General features: G+C 45.8%; 8 protein-coding genes across 8 annotated transcripts; 5 read left to right on the top strand and 3 right to left on the bottom strand.

Moving 5' to 3' along the window:
* Positions 1-1,257: 1,257 nt before the first annotated feature.
* BRETT_005050 (uncharacterized protein) lies at positions 1,258-3,282 on the top strand (the record flags this gene model as incomplete). Its single annotated transcript, XM_041283535.1, has 1 exon — positions 1,258-3,282. The coding sequence occupies one exon, from the start codon at positions 1,258-1,260 to the stop codon at positions 3,280-3,282; it is 2,025 nt and encodes a 674-aa protein (XP_041136887.1).
* Positions 3,283-4,385: 1,103 nt separating this feature from the next.
* Positions 4,386-4,802, top strand: BRETT_005049 (uncharacterized protein; the record flags this gene model as incomplete). Its single annotated transcript, XM_041283534.1, has 1 exon — positions 4,386-4,802. One exon carries the CDS (start codon positions 4,386-4,388, stop codon positions 4,800-4,802), a length of 417 nt encoding a protein of 138 aa, XP_041136886.1.
* A 570-nt stretch (positions 4,803-5,372) lies between these two features.
* BRETT_005048 (uncharacterized protein) lies at positions 5,373-8,414 on the bottom strand (the record flags this gene model as incomplete). Its single annotated transcript, XM_041283533.1, has 1 exon — positions 5,373-8,414. The coding sequence occupies one exon, from the start codon at positions 8,412-8,414 to the stop codon at positions 5,373-5,375; it is 3,042 nt and encodes a 1,013-aa protein (XP_041136885.1).
* A 1,192-nt stretch (positions 8,415-9,606) lies between these two features.
* Positions 9,607-11,493, bottom strand: BRETT_005047 (uncharacterized protein; the record flags this gene model as incomplete). The annotated part of the gene is made up of 1 exon (XM_041283532.1): positions 9,607-11,493. The coding sequence occupies one exon, from the start codon at positions 11,491-11,493 to the stop codon at positions 9,607-9,609; it is 1,887 nt and encodes a 628-aa protein (XP_041136884.1).
* Positions 11,494-11,949: 456 nt separating this feature from the next.
* Positions 11,950-12,675, bottom strand: BRETT_005046 (uncharacterized protein; the record flags this gene model as incomplete). The annotated part of the gene is made up of 1 exon (XM_041283531.1): positions 11,950-12,675. The coding sequence occupies one exon, from the start codon at positions 12,673-12,675 to the stop codon at positions 11,950-11,952; it is 726 nt and encodes a 241-aa protein (XP_041136883.1).
* A 481-nt stretch (positions 12,676-13,156) lies between these two features.
* BRETT_005045 (uncharacterized protein) lies at positions 13,157-15,850 on the top strand (the record flags this gene model as incomplete). The annotated part of the gene is made up of 1 exon (XM_041283530.1): positions 13,157-15,850. The coding sequence occupies one exon, from the start codon at positions 13,157-13,159 to the stop codon at positions 15,848-15,850; it is 2,694 nt and encodes an 897-aa protein (XP_041136882.1).
* Positions 15,851-16,575: 725 nt separating this feature from the next.
* On the top strand, positions 16,576-17,610 carry GET3 (Golgi to ER traffic- protein; the record flags this gene model as incomplete). The annotated part of the gene is made up of 1 exon (XM_041283529.1): positions 16,576-17,610. One exon carries the CDS (start codon positions 16,576-16,578, stop codon positions 17,608-17,610), a length of 1,035 nt encoding a protein of 344 aa, XP_041136881.1.
* A 491-nt stretch (positions 17,611-18,101) lies between these two features.
* On the top strand, positions 18,102-19,631 carry BRETT_005043 (uncharacterized protein; the record flags this gene model as incomplete). The annotated part of the gene is made up of 1 exon (XM_041283528.1): positions 18,102-19,631. The coding sequence occupies one exon, from the start codon at positions 18,102-18,104 to the stop codon at positions 19,629-19,631; it is 1,530 nt and encodes a 509-aa protein (XP_041136880.1).
* Between the last annotated feature and the right edge of the window lie 180 nt (positions 19,632-19,811).

Below are 19,811 nucleotides of genomic sequence, written 5' to 3'. Positions count from 1 at the left end.
GTTATTCTAATCCATCATTTATGGCAGCACTCTAGTATTGTAGGTAATATTTTTGCACTCTTCGTAGTATTTTGATATATACGCAAGTGTATATTCGTACATGTAAACATGCGATATTTATGCAATATATACATGCAATACAAACATATAAATTCATTCATGTGATCCCTCATATAATTCATTCATGTAATCCCTCATATTATTCATACATGTCATTCATGTAATCCACACATGCAATTCATTCACATAATCCATGAATATAAATCCATCCATACACCCATAATTACTTCAAGTCTTACTCAATACAATAATTACAGAACAACAACCTCAAAAACAAACGTATCCAAAATTATCGGACTACGAGGAATGGCCGCCACAAGTGGAATAAACAATAAAAATAGGGCAACAAATAATATCGAATGATTTTGAGCCCTGAATCAATCAAGAAATACGCACAGAAAATCAGGATCAGCAATTGGAAACCTGCACTACTTTGTAAAAAACTAATTAATAAGTGAGTGCATCATTATCGCACCGTACGGTATTTTATGACTGACTAAAGAATTTTCGATCTTTAAATTTTTTATTTCCCTATATCCAGGTTCGCGGGTATAATGCGCAAGGGAAGAAAAGAATGAAATGAAAGAAAACGCATGAGTAAAAGTAGAAGAATAATGTATGGGACAGGATCAAAATTAGAAGTACATTATGCAAAATAATGCAAAATAATAAAAATAATAAAAATAAAAAAAATAAAAAAAAATAAAAGTTAGATGACGACGAGTAACAGATGCTCCGCCTTGTAATTTGAACATACTCTACTTTTTTTTATAATTCAAGTAGATGGAACATCAAAGCTTTAGCAAAAAGCATAAAAAGCACAAAAAGCACAAAACAGCAGTAAACAGAACTTACTGATCTAGAACAGACGACAGTAAAAGTGCAGAGACGAGCTCATCTACTTATTCAAGCAGAATCATCAAATAGTTTGGCGAAGCATTAAAAATCATTCAAGTAGCCAGATAAAGTATAAATCAGTGTGCAGAAGCATCAAAGTCGAAGGAGCAATCAGTCTAACAAATATTAAAATTTATTCAGGCGGAATTATCAAACTAATCAAGGTCAGTCAGATAGAAACGCAATCAGTCAAAGAAATTAGTTAGATTAGTCAAAGAAGCAACCAAATTAAAAGGGAAAGAGATTCTGAATTAATATTGGATTTAGACAAGAACAGAAATAAGAGGGTACAGCGCACAGATGGACTCGCTTTTACAAGAAAAAACACCAAAGGTGCACCCGGTGGCGTATATGGACGTGGAGGGGAGCCCTGGAAGGAGTCGGGCGATATCCGCACACGGGGCAGGCAGAAATGAGCATCAGGGAGGCAGTAAGGGACATGAAGAAATCTCCCAGGGGATCAGTCATGGAATGACACAAGGGATCAGTCACAAAATGACACAACGGATAAATCACGAAATGAGACAAGAGATCCCTCGAGAACCCCCCCAAATTCCCCGCGAAATGAGACAGGAAATAAGACAGGAAATGAGACAAGAAATCCCCCAGGGAATTTCACCGGAAATTTCTCAAGAGTCCGAGCAGGCCCAGAAAGAGCCCAGTGACTCCCAGCAGGGATCTACTCGGATATCCCTAGGGCGCCCCACGGAATCGATGTCACGAAAAAGTTTTGGCAAGGGCAGGTTGCCCACCTTCAACACAATATTGGCAGAGGCCCCTTCGCCTGGGTCACCGGCAAGCGACGAGAGTTCGGGTACGAGGGGATCATCGGAAAATTCTCCCGAGACCTCGTCCGCGACGTCGGTATCGCCCTCGATGCGTCGCACGTCGACATCGGCAGTCTCGAACAAGAGTCAGCCGCCCCTCCGGTGCAAGTGGCGCGGGTGCCGGGAGGTTTTCACGAATGCCCGTGAATTGTACGACCACCTGTGCGATTTCCACGTGGGCCGTAAATGCAACAAAAATTTGTCGTTGGCCTGTGGCTGGGAGGGATGCAGCGTGGTCACGGTGAAGCGGGACCACATCACGTCGCACCTCCGGGTGCACGTGCCGCTCAAGCCGTACGCGTGCGAGACGTGCGGCAAGCGGTTCAAGCGGCCGCAGGACTTGAAGAAGCACACGCGGACGCACGCGGCTGGCGGTCACCGGGGACACCGGACCGGGTCTCGCGGGCGTAGAATGCAGGACTTCCCTTTGCCCGGGATCCCTGCGCCGTTTCCTCCGCTCGGCCGCAAGCACAGCCTCCCTGCGCCTCCGTACGCCAACAAGCTCCCTGCGCTATACAACGAGCTCAAGCGTGCCCACATTCAGCCCGTCTACGGCGTGCCCTTCGCCTCGCGCTTGGATTCTCTCCCGGCCGCCTCCCCGCAGCAGGTCGCCGTGCCCTCGCTGCCGGCGCTCCCTGCAATGGGCGGCTTCTCCTCCCGCCAGCAGCTTGCGGCCGCCTCTTCCTACTTCCAGCAGGTGTCGGAAAGCATGCAGGGCTTGCAGGCGCAAAATTTGCCCTTGCAGAATTTGCAGGGCATGCAAAGTTTGGCTATGCAGAATGCAAACATGCAAAATGCAAATATGCAGAATGCGAATGTGAATGCAAGTATTCAAAATGCAAATATTCAAAATACAAGTATTCAAAATGCAAGTATCCAAAATACAAATATTCAAAACGCAAATATTCAAAATCAAAACATCCACCTGTCATACAACCACCCGGTGTGTTCCCAGCAGCTCCCACACTTGCAACTCCCTCAGCTCCACTATCAGCAGCAGGCCGCCTCGCTTCCCCCAATTGCCCTCCCTGCAATCAGCCCGCAGGGCGTCACCTCCGTCGCCGGCATCTCACCGGCTACCGCGTCGCAGGCGACCTCGCGCAGCCAGCTCAGGTTGTACCCGGCAATGCCTTCCTCGCTGCACACCGGCGCAAGCACCACGGCCTACCCGCAGTACGCGTTTGGTAGCCCCTCAGCCCGCGCGCAGGGACAGTTCCACGTGGGAACATCTCAGAAGTGCGGCCCGGCAGACTTGGCGGCCCAGATCGCCTGCCTCAGGCTCTCAGAGGCCGAGGACAACCAGCTCGAGCAGTATAAGAGGCACAGCCGGATTGTCTGCGCCATTAATGATTACCTAAAGGGACTTTTGGAAAAACAGGACACGCCCGAAAACCGCACCGGGCGGGCTCCGGAAAAAAAAGGGGCGGCAAAAGTTTTGCCGTCGTTCAGTTCCTCCTCGCGGGGCATAGAAAGCTTGTATCCAACCATCAAGGTGTGAGGGGATTAGGATGAATTGGGATGGGAAAATATAATTTCGGTGGGCTTTTTGTGCTTTTAATTTTTGGGTTTATTCATACCGTGGCTATTACCACTGTTCTTTTTACAACATATACTATATATATCATTAGTGTAATAGTATTTACTTAAATGGAATGCTTAAATATAAGGGATACTTAGCTAAGGGTGCTTAACTAAGGGTACTTGACTAAGGGTACTTGACTAAGGGATACTTAACAAAAGAAAGTACGTACCTAAAGAGAGTACTCAACTAAATGCAATAGTAACCAACTTGTGAAATATTTAAAGACAACTGTACCCTTAATGTACTACTGTATTACATGCTCAGAAAATATACCAGTTGCTCCTGGTTAGCCTGAGTATCCTATCAATGCTACAAAATCAATCTTGGTAGAGCTTTGATAAAATGGGGATGAGAGTCACCAACTCTAACAAGAAAAAGTAGCTAATTGAAAGCCAAGTATTCGTTACTATGATTTGTTGGAAACCACACCTCAAATAGGATAGAATGTTCAAATAGGATAGAATGTTCAAATAGGATAACACCTCCAAATAGGATAACATCTCCTAATAGGATAACATGTTCAAATAGGATAACATGTCCAAATAGGATAAAGATGAGTTGCGTAAGATCCGCAGGAGGGCAGTTTCCAGTACTGATACAAACAGCATTGCTTAAGCACGTTCCAGAGATCACTAGAATTAAACTAAAGATAAAGGAGTAGAGAGGAAGATAATGAATAGAAGAAAATAGAATACAGAATAACAGGAACAGAGAGAAATAGAAGATAGTGAGAGTAGAGTAGAACAATTCAAACAAAAAATAATCTAAATAAATTTGGTAGAGAAGGATGAGGAAAAAAAGAAGATCAGCGATCACGATTTAAGCGAATAGGAAGTAAAAAAGTATTCTCACCCACCAATCCTTTACAAGCAGCCCATTCACCACACTAACAAATTCCTAACCATCATAATTGATACATCATATTTACTAAACAACAAAGCACGATCGCCAATCAGCAACCAAAGAAGGCAGAAAAGCTGCATACCTCAATTCGCATATCATAAATCACACTACATACAATGAACCCACCAACATCACAAAACCAGCAATCATCTTCGCGCACAATTACAATACCACGGGTGGAGATACCGACGCTTCACCTGGTGAGTTCCGGGGAGCCGAAAACCAGAAAACCGAGAAGAAAAGTGAAGTGGGATAAGAAGGTGATCGATAACGAGCACTTGAATAAGAAAAAGACAAAGATATGCTGCATTTTTCATCCACAGAACGACAGTGATTACGAGTGTGACAGCAGCGATGATTCCGACTCTTCGTCTTCGTCATCTTCGTCATCATCATCTTCAGACTTGGATTCTGGCGATGCTGGAGCCGGAAATGGAATCAAGAGCAATCCTGAGCGCTCTGTGCCGAATGCATACGAGGTTCAGCCAAGGTACAGGAAGAAGAGGCCTGAGGGAGGCAGGGGGCAGAAATAGGTGGCACTATTTAGATTGCATTTGCTGGAGTTATACATGGTGACGGATCAGATGATGGTTGAATGTGGAAATGGTTGAATGTGGAAATGGTTGAATGAATGATGAGGAAATGTTTGAGTGTAGGAAATTGTTGAATGTGGAAATGGTTGAATGTGGAAATGGTTGAATGTGGAAATGGTTGAATGAATGATGAGGAAATACTTGAATGCAGGAAATGATTGAACATTCGGAAAATGCTTGAATGTCTGCACACATGCCATTCCACTTATCTAGTTACCAATACAATATCAGGATAATCGTGAGGAGTACCTCTAAGAATTGTGTTCATGGATGTAGAGCAGTAAACTTGGGAATACCCAAGCGTTACGTAATCACACGTCTTCAGCAAATCTCAAAAAGAAGCTCGGGCACATACTTACAGACTACACAAATGAACCTTACTTACATCTAACAAATATATTACCCGTACGTAGAAAGCCAGGGGTGGCAGGCAGCAATTACGTAATCAATCATAACAATTACGTAACCAAGCGTCACGCTTACCAAGCGTCACGCTTACGTAATCACGCCCTACACATCGGCCTCGAGGCTCACCAACGTCCGGTACACCTCCTGCGGCATCTTGTACTGCACCATGCCCGCGTACACCATGCAGTACTTGGACATGAGCCGGAGCTGGCGGATCTTCTCGTCTTTGGAGCCGTTGGTCTGGGATCCGGCAAGCCGGTCGAAGCGGACGGCATCAATGCCCTGCTGCAAATCGTACAAAAGCTGAGAGATGCAGCTCATTTGGACGATTAGCGTGTTGGGCACGCAGCGGGCCAACGGCTGATCGAGCGCAGAAAACTCGTCCGCTTTGGCCCGGATCCGGTCCATGGACAAGTCCGGGCTGCAAGGAGTGAGGCCAAGGCTTTTGACCCGGGCCAAGATGTCGACCAGGTCCGGAGCAGACGATGTGAAGTCCACAAAGAGATCGATCAGCTGCAAAAGAGCATCACACGTGTGCCGGCGGGAGGCAGAGGTCCGCGCAAGCATCTCGGCCGAGCCCGAGTACATCTTGAGCAACCGGCGGGCCAACTTGACGATGTTTGCCTCGCCTAGAATGCGGTCTGCCTGCACCACGGGGCCAAGTGGTGTACGGAAGTCTGCTGCAGCGGCGAAATCACCCAGCAGCACGTTGACCGTTGCCAAAACCGTCTCGTACTCCTCGGCCAGCTGGTATAGAAGGATGCAGTCATAAGGCCGGCCCTCCTGCTCGGCCGAGCGGGCTGCTTTTTCGGCGATATTGTGCAAAAATGTTGTTGAATCGTCCAAACAGAGGAGCTTTCTCCTTTTTTCCACCACGCCGGGCACCCGGCTTCCCGATTTGTCGATGCGCCCGAGCAAAATAACGAATTCTCTTGTTTCGAGCACCAAGTCCCGGACTGCCTGCTGGCAAATCGCAATTTGCTGTTTTTCCAGCTCTGGGTTCTGCGTGTTTTGACACATACATATTTGCACAAGGTACTCTGCGGCGACGCGGGGGTCCGAAAGCTTGAAGGCACGGACGTAGTGGCCGACGAGGCGGGGAAAGTCGATCGACGCGACGCCCTGCGCCGACACGTGCATGAGACGGATGGCGGGCGCATCCGGCGCACCGAGCGTACTTTCAGCACCCCCTGCGCTTACCGCAACCCGCAGCAACCCGTAGTACGCCAAGCCCACCGCAAGGTGCACTGCGTCCATTTCCGAAGACTCAAACACGTGTTTGACTGCGCGCTCGTACTGCCCGGTGAGAAGCAACACTTGCAAGTAGAGCGGGTTGCTGCGCGAACCGTCGAACGCGCTGGCGCCAAGGGAAACGACTGCCTGCTGGAGATCCCCAAGGCGGTAGATCTCTGGCTGCAGCGGCCCGTCGAATGCGCCATCCGCGCCTGCGCTGCTTGCGCTATCTGCACTACCTGCGCTAACTGCGCTAACTGCGCTAGCACTACCCGCACCCGCATCCACGCCTGCGCTACCACTCTCACGCACAAGTCCTAGGTGGTACCAGAGCCAATCCTCAGTCGTGAGCGCAACTGACGGCAAGTCGCGCCGCGCCAAATCACAGCGCCCAATCAGCTTGTACACCGCATACTTGTACGGGTCCATCTTCTGTGCACCAAGCCGCCGGAAGTACTGGTTGAACTCATTAGCCAGGCGGTCGTGAAGATCCGCAGGGAGCGCATGCGCTGCACTGGCGCAGTATGCGCGCATGTACAGCGGGAACGAGCGCTCCAACTTCTGGAACCCATCCACATTGCTCTCCACCAGCGCTAGCGCCTCATCGTAACACCCAGCACGCATGAGGTAGAACAACGTCGCCCAGATCGGCACCAAATTCACAAACGTCAAATTTTCCACCTTCCACTTGCCGTTTTTACTCTTGCGCGTCAACTCGACGAACTTCTGCACTTTCTGCGCATTCGATGCCGGCGCAGCGCCACCCGCAACCTTTGCGTACAGCTCGGTCACGTGATCCAAGAACTGCTCTTCCAAGTACGCTCTGCTGCGCGCGACGATTTTCTGGCGCAGTTGCGCCTCCTCGCCCGTGTATGCGCGCGCAAACTTGCGTTCCTCGAGCCGCGCAGGCCGCGATGCGCTGGCGCTACTGGCGCTATTGGCGCTGCCCGCGCCTGCAACTCGGCGCTGTTTCGCCTCCTCGCGCTCCGCATCCCCCTCGCCACACACATCGCGCACAATCATCCAAGCCTCATGCATCTGCTTGGCGCGAGTGGTCATCTCGTGTTTGGCAAGATCTGCAAACACAGTACAGATTGGGTACCAGCGCCCAGCCTGCCGCGCCTCGTTCAAGTTGTACACCACCTGCGCATACAGCTCGAACTTGCGCCGGAGCGCCAGCGACACGTTCGGGTTGGCGCGTGCAGCGCTGCTCGCATCCTTGCCCACGTCCTCAAATGTGTACTGCGCGGACAAAATATTCGTGGACGGTCTGCTGCGCCAGGCGAGCGCAGTCTTTTTCTCCTTGTCGAACGTGCGTGCGTGTGGCTGCGGCTGCGGCTGTTGCGCCGGCTTCAATATGCTCTGGAGCGCGCTCTCGACGTTCCTCGTGCTTTTTTTCCACTCAGCAGACACATTATCACTCACGAACCGGTCAAAATCCCGCGCTGATGTCGACAAACTCTGCTCAATGGCGCTCAGAATGCTCTCGTGGCGCTGCACAGCCATATAATCTCCGACATCACCGAAAGCGCCGGCGCCGTCCGCTTTTTCTGCTTTTCCCGCAGCCTGCCTTCTCCCAGGGACCACCGCCGAGGCGTCGCTGCCGACCGGACGCACGTCGATCGACCGGAGCTCGTCCTCCATGTCTTCAATCGTTATTCCCTTCCCCATCATCAAATAATGCACTTTGCTGTACGGATTCCGCTTTGCGCCCTCCTTGTTGTACTTCCGCATGTCCATGGCGCGTCTCCGGATCTCCGCAAGGCTCCTTCTGAGCGATCCGACGCCATTTGACCGTCTTGGAAGATTTTTTGATGCTTGTACTAGCTCACCAAGTGAAGAAGCTAGGGTTTTTTCAGTTTTATCGCCACTGTTGCTCAAAGCTGCTGTATTCGGCATAGTAGAAGCCATACTGCTGTTTGTGGCTACAGGCTTGAGTTTGGTTTGGACAAAAAAGCAGCGATAAGTGCAAAGAGGTGGAAATATACAAGATGGTATAGAATTTGAAAAGTAAATAAATGGAGAGACGAAAAAAAAGAGGAAAAGGCGAGAGGAAAAGATTTGCCGAGGAAAAAATTGATTCCATCGACGCGTCGATCTGGGAGGGGCCGAGCATTCATGAAGAAAACAGGAGATGCAGATAAGCAAGTGATGATAAGTGGACTACAGGTAATAGATGAGTATATGATACAGGAAAAGTAAATAGGATATTTATACAAGCAGACTAAATAGGCACCAAGAGGTTATATAAGCACCAAGTAGGCTGATAAGCACTAAGTAGGCTGATAAGCACTAAGTAGGCTGATAAGCACTAAGTAGGCTAATAAGCGCTAAGTAGACACCAAGTATTCAGTATCTAGTACACAAGTTGATATGCATCCACTAAACAGACTCTAAGTACCCATCATGCACTTTCACAGTAGACACCAAGTTGATCCCGAGGACTAATAGACACTAAGTAGAAGCCAAATAATACTTAGTCGATGTTGAATAGATGTACATCACGTGACAACCAGAGTTCATTCATCCAAACTTTCGAAGTGAGCAGAATAAAAATGAATATTTCAGCGTCGAATTCTCAATTGGAACTATTTGGCTCGAACAACTCTCTTTTACAATCTTTGTATTATGCATAACACTGAGGTTGAAGATGAAAACAATGTCATTGCTTATGTCATCAGAGTGGAGAATATCAGGATAAGCCAGAATTGATGATGGTAGTTGAGCACACCGATTTGGTTGGGGTAATATATGAAATGCAGATACGGAGTATTGTTGAAACAGATGCAGAGTAGATGATAATAGATGCTAAGCAGATATCTAGATGTAAATGGTGATTTTACCAAGAAGAGACTAACAAAGCAGATACTAAGCAAGTAAATACCAAGCAAGTAGATACTAAGTAGATACCAAGCAAGTAGATACTAAGTAGATACCAAGCAAGTAGATACTAAACAAGTAGATACCCACCAAGTAGGTACTAAATAGTAATCAAGTAGACACTAATTAGTAATCAAGTACAAACTAATTAGTAATCAAGTAGACACTTATTAGATCCCAAGTAGAAACCAATACAAGCAAGCTACTAAACACTCAGCACACACTAATCTAGCTTGGGCATCTTCCAGTAAGTGTTTGGATACGTGGCCTCGGTATTCTGAGTGTCGAAATGTTCCATAAACTCGTAATTCGGAACAACAGTCATTGCAGCCTCCATATGGGGCATTTCCTTCGGAACGCGGTACAAAGAGGTGAAAATCAGCTTGTGAGAAGGCACCTTTCGGAGCACAGGAACCCCACGTCGCGGCATGTTGCGTTTGGAGAGTAGGTTGCCAGTTTCGTCTCTGGAACTTCTCGTTTTGTATAAATACTTAAAGATGCTTTCCCTGACGACAACTTCGACCCCTTTGGGCACATACACCTCGTAAACGTCATCGTTGCCGAACTTTCCGCATGGAGTAATCATGAAGTACCCCACATCTCGCAGGACTACATCGATGCTACCGTAAAAAGGAGGAATCACGTATCGCACAAGATTCAGCGCTGCCTTCTTATTGACGAAGTAGTCGTCCTCATTGGTCGAATTCCGGTTGCTGCTGACCACCTTAGCACGCGTGATATTCCTAAAAGCAGCCTCGGGCCCCCGGATTCCGGTGAAAACACGGATAACGGCCCCAACCGGCGGTTTGAGGTAGAAAAACCCGCCTATTGTGTACACCCTGGCCCCGTTGAACATCTTCTTGCCAAGAATTCTTGGCGTGCGTGTCTTCCAGCGGTTTCCGCATGCTGATGCATACGTGGCAACTTTGCTAAGCTCCCTGATTCGTTCCTTTAGCATGTATTTGTACACCCCGCCACCCTGTGGCCAAAACCCGGGCGTATCCACCAATATGTCCCCCGTATGCTTCATTTTGTACTTCAAGTGGCCAACCGTGAGCCCCGGGATGCTCGATATGCCCGGCCCGTAGTGGCTGGCCGAGTTAAGAGTGCGGTCATCGCGATATATGAGAGTTCGCACCAACGTGCTTTTTCCACTGTTTGTTCTCCCCACAAAGTACATTTTCCCACCCGGAAGCTTTTCTAGAAGCATCTCCGTACTCCAGCCTAGCTTCCCCGACACAAGAAAGACGTGGTTGGGGTCTGCACCAACAAGAGAAGAGATGGAATCGCGAAAATACTTAATTCCCAATCTTTCGAGCTGCACCTTCTCCGAGTAAAAAGCGTCCGCTTTCGTCACAATGTACCACAACTTCGACGGATCGCGACCCTTGTTGACTGCCCGGCTGAGTCCCAGCGGGAAGTCAAGTGCAGAAACAACGTTGACCACATTTGCATCCGCCGGAATGCTTTTCATCACATCCTGGACTGAAATGAGGGTTCTAGGCTTCAAATCGTACTCCGCCCGATGCATGATGCCAAGACACCGCTCACAGAACACCCTCCGGTCCACCGTATCATCCATCTTCGGCTTCAGCTGGATACCTGCCTCAAGTTTCTCGAATTTTCCAAGCACGATCTTTTCTCTCTCCTGCACCATTTTCTCCTTTGCCGAGGCCAAATAGTCCAATATTCTGCTGTTTTTGTCCATACGCCTTTTTTTGTAGTACCCAGCCCCATCGGGGTCTGTATCCTGCAGCTCAACACCACACGATGCGCAAACTAGATCCCCTTTCTGCTCGTTTTTCAGTTCACCACTAGCCTTTCTATGTTTCGTCTCCAATCCACCACCCATCTTCTTTTTTCCACCTGATCCCTGCAACAAGGAATTCTCGATCTTTCCACCACCAAACAAGCTCCAATCCTCACCACTGACACCATCCCTACGTGCCGAAAATGCCCTGTAAAAGCATCCGGCACAAATATGCGATTTTTCAACCTGAGAGTGCCGTATCACGTGTCTCAGGCCCCCACTTACGGACATATTCACCGCTATACATATCGAATTAGCTGCTTTGGCCACACCTAGCACACGCCATCCACCTCTGATCATATGTAGTACGTTGATATTGCTGGTCTTTGTGATATGGGATGAAGAAGTTCAGGTATGGAGATATGCCGAAAGAAAAAATTAGACGCTGAAAAATTACTGTTTGACCTCGCCTGGACTAAAAAGACATGCATGAATTATATAATTAAGTACTCCATATACTTTGATTTAATTTAATTCATATACTCTGATTTACTATACTCCATATACTCTGATTTAATTTAGTCCATACACTTCTCATATACTACACTCCATATACTTCTCATTTAATTTACTCCACATACTTCTCATTTAATTTACTCCACATACTTCTCATTTAATTTACTCCACATACTTCTCATTTATGCTTCTACTTTATTACTAAGTCAGTCATTTAAACCTACACCAACTCAAAACCAGGTATGCGGCAATTAATTAAATTCCAGAAGATAACTCAACATCATGTATTCTCTCGTCTCATCACTCCCCCTTAATCTTTCTTTCACTTCTCCTCACCTTGTTCATCCTGTGCGTTCCATCCTGAAATTTTATACTCTCCACAATCACTTCCTTTCCAGGCTTCTGTCTCTCCTCAACTCTCGCAATGCGGATTTTTCGAACATACCCAGAGAAAACAACCACCTCTGCCACAAGAGCCAACAATGTGAAGAGTAGTGAGCATAGCACTCTCGCTTCAAGACTCATGTTGGTCGAAGAACCAGTCCAGTACCAAACTGCATAAGCAACAGATATTGTAGTGAACATGATATTTATGACTGTTGAAAGCTGACTTTTCACCTCTTTTGCCACATTTGAAGGACGGTGGTCTGTTCCCTCTACCTTTTGACGTTCAAGTTCGATCATGCGGTGTAAATCACCACTTGCAAGATCTGCATTCACCATTTTTTGATAATCCAACTCTTTTTGCTTCAGACGTAACTTCTCCATCAACTCTGTAAACTCCCGCGTCTTTTTCAGTGCAACCACCGGCTTCCGATATATTCTAGAACCTGCCATGAACTCAAGCAAGGTGTGGTCCTGCTTCACCTTTGATTGGCCTAATTTGAAGATGTGCATTCTATAAAGCTTGATTAAATCCTTGTGAGTGATCCATCCCCGGACGAAAATGGCTTTCTTGACATCATCTGGGATATTGGATGACTCGATTAGGGTTCGTATCCTATTTGTAAGTGTATATTGGGTCATGATATCAGTATGAAAGTGGATGTAAAAAGAGGAGTGGATGGAGTAATGATAAGTAATAAAGTAATGAATATAGCAATAAAGTAATAAAGTAATGATATATAATAAAGTAATGATAAGGTAATGATAAGTAATAAAGTAATGATAAGGTAATGATAAAGTAATTAAGTAATGATAAAAAAGTTAGTATAAAGTGATAAAATACATCAAAGCGGAACAAAACAATAAATAAGATAAAATAACTAAGTCTATCCACTCCATCTCATTATTTTTCTTACTTGGCTTTTTATTTTTTCCCGCACTATTCCGCTAGACATTACTTCATGCCCAAAAGTCGCGACCAACCATATCGTAATCAGCCTATCATCCTTACCAGTTTGGCCACATTAACACCTCCAAAATACAGCTTCACATATCTTGACACATCTCAAATACATCCTAACATCACTCCAACCACCCCACAATATACTCCACGAGCGTCTGAATGCAGCCGCAAACAACCCAGGTGGAAATCCACAATGAAAGAAAGCACACTGGAAAAATTGAAGATGCTAAAGCAAGAAAGTTCTACCAGCCATTCGAAAAGCCGTATGACGTGCAAATGCAATTGATGGAGCAAATATACAAAACAATCGATGGCGATTACAAGGTTGGCATATTTGAGTCGCCCACAGGCACGGGAAAGACCCTTTCTTTGATCTGTTCGGCAATGTGCTGGTTACGACAGTATAAAAAGATGGAAAGAGGCGCAGAACTCAAGAAAAAACTCGGCGCAAAGGAGGATGATGAACCGGCGTGGGTCCAGAAGGCATACGAGGAAAAGATAGTGGGGCGGGCGGTGCAAGATGCCCGGCAGTATGAGAAGCATCTTGAGCAGTTGGAGAAAGAAGGTGCAAGGATGATTTCCGGCAGTCTCGAGGATCCAGGCATGCACAAAGCACGCGGAAGTGTTCGATTCGTGAGAAAACGCCGCAAAGAACCGGGCGGTGCAGATTTGAGCATGGACGACCTTGCACCAGAGGATTACACGGACCACAGTGTGGAATCTGGACAACCAACTGTGGCTTCATCTTCCATACAGAAGCAGTACTCGCAAGTTGAGCAAGAGGTGAAGAATCTCCTCGAGAAGGTGGAGCAGCGGACATCCGTACACCAGAAAGTGCCCTCCCAGAGCAGCAGTGCGATGAACGAGTCACCAATCAAGATATTCTTTGCATCCAGAACACATTCCCAACTCAGCCAGCTTTCATCACAGCTGAGGATGACTGATTTCCCGTCCTCGATATCTGGGGTGCACGAAAAAATCAAGTATCTACCTTTAGGCTCGAGAAAGCAGCTTTGCGTGAATGAGGAAGTTGTGAAGTTGAAAGATGCGCAGCTGATGAATGAGAAGTGCCTTTCGATGCAGAGAGGAGGTGGGATGAGCAAATTGCAGCGAGAAAAAGACACGCAAAACGATAAATTGGGCCAGGAGCATCTGCCAAAAGACGAATCATGCCCGTTTATGGTTAGAAGAAGCGTTCCAAACGAGGCTGAACTCATGGATGAGGTCCGGGATGTGGGATTTTCGGCAGTCCACGACATCGAGGACTATGCCAGCATAGGTGAGGAGCTCAGAGCTTGTCCGTATTACAGTATTCGAGAAGGAGTGCCTGTTGCAGAGATTATCTCTCTTCCGTACCAGTTGCTTCTTCAGAGAGAGACCAGGGACTCGCTTGGCATCGATTTACACGACAGCATCGTTATTATCGACGAGGCACACAACCTAATGGATGCAATAAGCAGCATGAACTCCTCGAGCATCTCGTTTGGCGAAATCAAGCTTGTTCGGCGTGCCATCAGGCTTTACACGCACCGATTTTTCTCCAGGATGAATGCCGGAAACCGCATCAACCTCTCCAAGCTCTACAAGCTACTCTCTTTGGTGGGCAAGTTCATCGCACGAGAAATAGACAGGTCTAGAGCCAAACCAGGCACTGAAGTTGATGCCAGCGAGATCTTCGCAGGAACAACTGGCGATCTTCTCAATGTGTACCCTCTCCAAGCCTACATCAACAACTCGAAGATCGCCTTTAAGCTCCAGAGCTACATGGATAAGATAACGGAGAGCAGGCGGGCTTCCGCCCCATTGCTTTTCAAAGTGAGAGCGTTTATGTCATCTTTGGCAAACACAGCAGAGAGCGGCAAGTTCTTTTTCGATGTTGACAAGGATGCAGGCGGCGAAAATGTCGATAAAATCACCTTAAACTACCTTCTTCTAGACCCAAGTGAGCCGTTTGCAGACGTGGTTCGGGATTCGAGATGTGTTCTTCTTGCTGGAGGCACAATGCAGCCAATGAGCAACTTCACGGACTTTCTTGTGCCGTATATTGACAAAAGCATGATCAACACGTTTAGCTGCAGCCACATTATTCCCGATGAGAACTTGGAGGCATACACGATATCCAGAGTGGGGGAAACAGCCATGGAGTTCACTTATGGCTCCAGAAATAGGGCAGACGTCCTCAACGGCCTTGCTGATGCATTAATCCGCATTTCGGCCTCTGTTCCTAAAGGTGTGGTTGTCTTTTTCACCAGCTACCAGTACTTGGATCAGGTATATGCACACTTGCAGAAGTTGAACACCATCCAGAAGCTAGAAAAGTTCAAGAAGGTGTTCAAGGAGTCCAGAAGCACAAACGTGGACGAAATTCTTCGAGATTACAGCTCGCAGATCAACGAGGATGATCAAAAGGGCGCAATTCTTCTTTCTGTGGTCGGTGGAAAGATGTCTGAAGGCATAAACTTCTCAGATGACATGGCGAGATCTGTGGTAATGGTTGGACTCCCATACCCAAATATTAAAAGTGGTGATTTAATAGCCAAAAGCAGATACATTGAGCGGAAATCCCTACAGCACGGAGATACAGCAAGCACAGCCAAGAGAAAGGCTAAAGAATTGTACAAGGACATCTGTATGCGGGCCGTGAACCAGTCTGTGGGAAGAGCAATCAGAAATATAAACGATTACGCAGTAATATTCCTAATAGACGCCAGATACCAAACGGCTAATGTGAAAAATGGATTGTCCCAATGGATTGAAAAACGAATAATACCGGGCAGTACCGATTTAGACAAGTCGATCGAGAGAACGGCAAGGTTCTTCAGGGGGAAGAGAGGTCGAACAGCGGAGAAATGAGCTGATTAACGCAGGTAATTAGTGCACGTATGAACGGTCCCAGGGATTATTATCCAAGTCGCATCCGGGTGATTACGTAATCTAAACCCGCCGGATTATGTAATGACTATTCATGGGTTACGTAATTACCATCTATACGCTTATGTAATCAGATGTGCAGCTATACATAGTTTATCTATACAGCATGTAACACCCATTCAATTGGCCATCTATGACGTTTAGTCGATTTGTAAATCAAGCAATTATTAAATCAGGAAGTATCGCCCTAATTGGTCTAATTACTATTCCCTTATGTATGTTGCCGCACAGTAATTGACACATAGTGATTAACGCATAGCAATTACCCGAGCCAACATACAATCCTACAAAGAAAATGCAAGATACGCCATATTTGGGCACGCACTCGTCTGAATCGAGCTTTAAATTGGAAGTAATATGGCAATTTCTCAAACTAGTGGCATCTCATCTGAATTATTTCTTCTGCCAACTAGATCCTTCTAGACAAACCGCACAGATAAACCCGCGAAGAGAATACGTAAGAAAATAAAAAATCAAATGAGAACCCCCAAAAATCCCGGTGCCATTTTTTATTCCGCTTTTTTAAAAGGCCAAGATCGCAACGAAATGTTGAGATTCAAGATTTACACTTTGGCCTCTTTTCATCTCGTCACAAGAGCTGTTCAATTAATTAAGCACACACTACTCTTTTCTACAGCAAGATAATCATGGAAGACACAGATCTGGTGGTCGAGCCATCATTGAAAGAGGTGGTTCTCGAAGATTCCCTCAAGTGGATATTTGTTGGAGGTAAAGGTGGAGTTGGAAAAACTACAACATCCTCATCTATTTCGATCCAGATGGCACTAAACCACCCGGACAAGAATTATCTTCTCATCTCAACAGATCCTGCACACAATCTTTCCGATGCATTTGACCAAAAGTTCGGAAAAGATGCCAGAGTTGTTGAAGGTTTGCCAAACTTGTCATGTATGGAAATCGACCCATCAGGAACTCTGGAGGAGTTTGCCACCAACAACAAGCTGGGAATCAACCCTCAGGACCCTCTAACAAACGTGATGACTGAGGTTACGGGTTCGATTCCCGGAATCGACGAGGCTTTTTCGTTTATGGAGGTTTTGAAGCACATCAAGAAGCAGAAGCATCCAGATGAGAGCAAGGTGCAATTTGAGACCATCATCTTTGATACAGCACCAACAGGACACACGCTTCGTTTTTTGCAGCTTCCACACACCCTAGAGACGTTACTGGACAAGTTTAATGACATTAGTGGCAGATTAGGACCACTAATGGGCATGCTTGGAGGCGAACAAAAGCAGGAGTTGTTCGGAAAGCTTGCACAGATAAAGGAGGAGGTTTCGGAGGTCAACAAGCAGTTCCAGAATCCAGATCTCACCACCTTTGTTTGTGTTTGCATATCTGAGTTCCTATCCCTATACGAGACCGAGAGGTTGATCCAGGACTTGATGAAGTATCACATGGATGTCAACACTATAGTGGTGAACCAGCTTCTTTTCGCTGATGATGATCAGTGCAAGAGATGCAAATCTCGTTGGAAAATGCAGAAGAAGTACCTTGACCAGATGGATGAGCTTTATGAGGACTACCACTTGGTGAAGATGCCTTTGTGCGGCAATGAAATCCGTGGCTTGAGCAACTTGAAGAAGTTCTCCAAGTTTTTGTTGAAGCCATACGATCCAAAGGCTGACAGTGATATTATATTTTCTATAGATGCCAAATGAAATATCACGTTTTGCCCGGTTCCATTCTTGAGAATTCAGTTTTTTTGTACTAATGAGGATACTATTTTTTTGTAAATGTTAGTTGTATTACATCTTATGTCGATGCTAGTTGTATTACATCTTATGTAAATGTTAATTGTATGTTGTATTCTTTTGCAAATGTTGGTTTTGTATTTTCATATTACTGCATTTTCATAAATTCTTCTTGAGCTGGTTTGTAAATCCTTTTTACGATGAATTCATCATGATTGTGTAGCAAGCTCATTCCATTTAATGCTCAATTGCTCTTTTTCACACATCTTGGAATTAGATAGTAGAAATCCTTGAAGCGATAAGAGATGCTTTTTTTTTTTTTTTTTTTTTTTTTATTATCTTTCTATCTATTCCTACTCTTTCCTGGACTATCGATACATCTCACAACTGGAAAGTTACACAATATTGAAAATTACATACCAAAAGGTACAGACCATATTAGCATTGAATACACCACAATGCCGGAATATATCTGCCAGCGATGCAAACTTCCATTAACGCTTGATAAGTCTCTTGAAGATATAAGCGATGCCCAAAGACGATTATTGACAACAAACTACACACAGAGGCCAAAAAGTGTTCTAAACAATATTACAGAAGGTGCAAAGTATGCAGGTGTTGATTGGCATGATAGTGAAGGGAATGAAAGCGAGTTTTTGGATACGAATTCGGTTTTTATATCCGAAGAACGAAGGGCTCTTTTAAATGAAGCGTTAGCAAACAGTAACGGAAAGCCGTTGATAAACAGGCAGGCAGGCATAGATAGTTCTACAGAGGACGATGGGTCGTTTGTAGTTCTCAAAGAAGAAAGGGATGCAAAAAACGAGGATACTGGAATTGGTGAAAGGACGAAAGAAAGTGAAGCGACAACTTTAAGTTCAAAAAGCAAGACACACAAGACGGATAAGCAGTCGATAGAAGATCAGCAGACAATAGAAGATCAGCACGCAATAAGCGATCGCGTGAATACATTTACAAACATGTTCAACATTATATCGTCAAAATACGAGCTAGACTATCCCGTGTGTAGCGATTGTGCCAATGCAATGATCAAAGAGATGGAGAACAAACTTAATCAACTAACCGAGGAGAAAAACATGTATGTTGAGTTTTTGAGAAAACTGCAGCGGCAAAATGGGCCAAACAACGAGAAATCTGCCGAGGACTTGAAGAAATACGAGAAACTAGAGAAGGAGGAGCAAAGCTTACTGCAGCAAATCAAAGAGGCCGAGGAAAAGGGAAAGCAGTTGAAGAAAGAGCTCACAGATGCAGAGGTGGAGTTGGGAGAGGTAGAAAAGAAGGAAAATGAGTGTTACCTGCAGAGAAACGAGTACGAGATGAAGCTCAGAAGCAGCATGGATGATCTAGGAAGAGCAAAATCCATGTATCAGTCAAACATGGACCAACTAGACACTCTCAGAAAAGCTAATGTGTTTACAGATACATTTGATATTACGTTTGACGGACCGGTTGGGCGGATAAACGAGCTCAGGCTTGGCATAGCCGACGATAAAAGCATCTCTTGGAATGAAATCAATGCTGCCTTGGGCCATATAGTTCTTCTTCTTTCCGTTTGCATCCGAATATTGAATATTAGCATTCCCGAGTACATTCTCGTGCCAATGGGGTCGACATCTCGAATTGAGCGGATTGAAAAGGATAAAAACGATCCGGACAAGAAGCTCAAGAAGGTTTTCGATCTTTACAGTGTGGGAGAGTTCTCACTTGGCCGAATATTCACACACAATAAACTAGATGCCGGAATGATGGCTCTTCTAGATGTCATCAGGAGAATTGCAGATGAGTTGAAAAAAATCAGTCCTGAAAACGAACTTCCTTTTCGAATGTCAAAGAACAAAATTGGGGGGCACAGCATTTGCCCATCGGCCCGTCAATCTAACGAGGACTGGACTGAGGCCTGCAAGTACCTGTTAACGAATGTTAAGTGGATTTTGACGCTAAGTATGGGACATTACCAAAGCGTGTGAGTGGTGTAGGGATGTATTCTATGGGTGGGATGCGTGGAATGCTTGGTGTAATAATAGACAATTTAACTTAATAAATAGCTTTTGCATAATGATTTGATTTGAAGTAGCAAAAGAAGTAGAATGACAAATTTGGGTAGATTACTGAGATGTAAGCATCATTATGAGACCTAGAGCGTGGTT

The sequence above is a fragment of the Brettanomyces bruxellensis genome, chromosome 7, assembly GCF_011074885.1.
Source record: "Brettanomyces bruxellensis chromosome 7, complete sequence".
NCBI lineage: Eukaryota > Fungi > Ascomycota > Pichiomycetes > Pichiales > Pichiaceae > Brettanomyces > Brettanomyces bruxellensis.
Note: the sequence above shows the minus strand (reverse complement) of the source record. Positions and strands in the feature narration are given on the sequence as shown.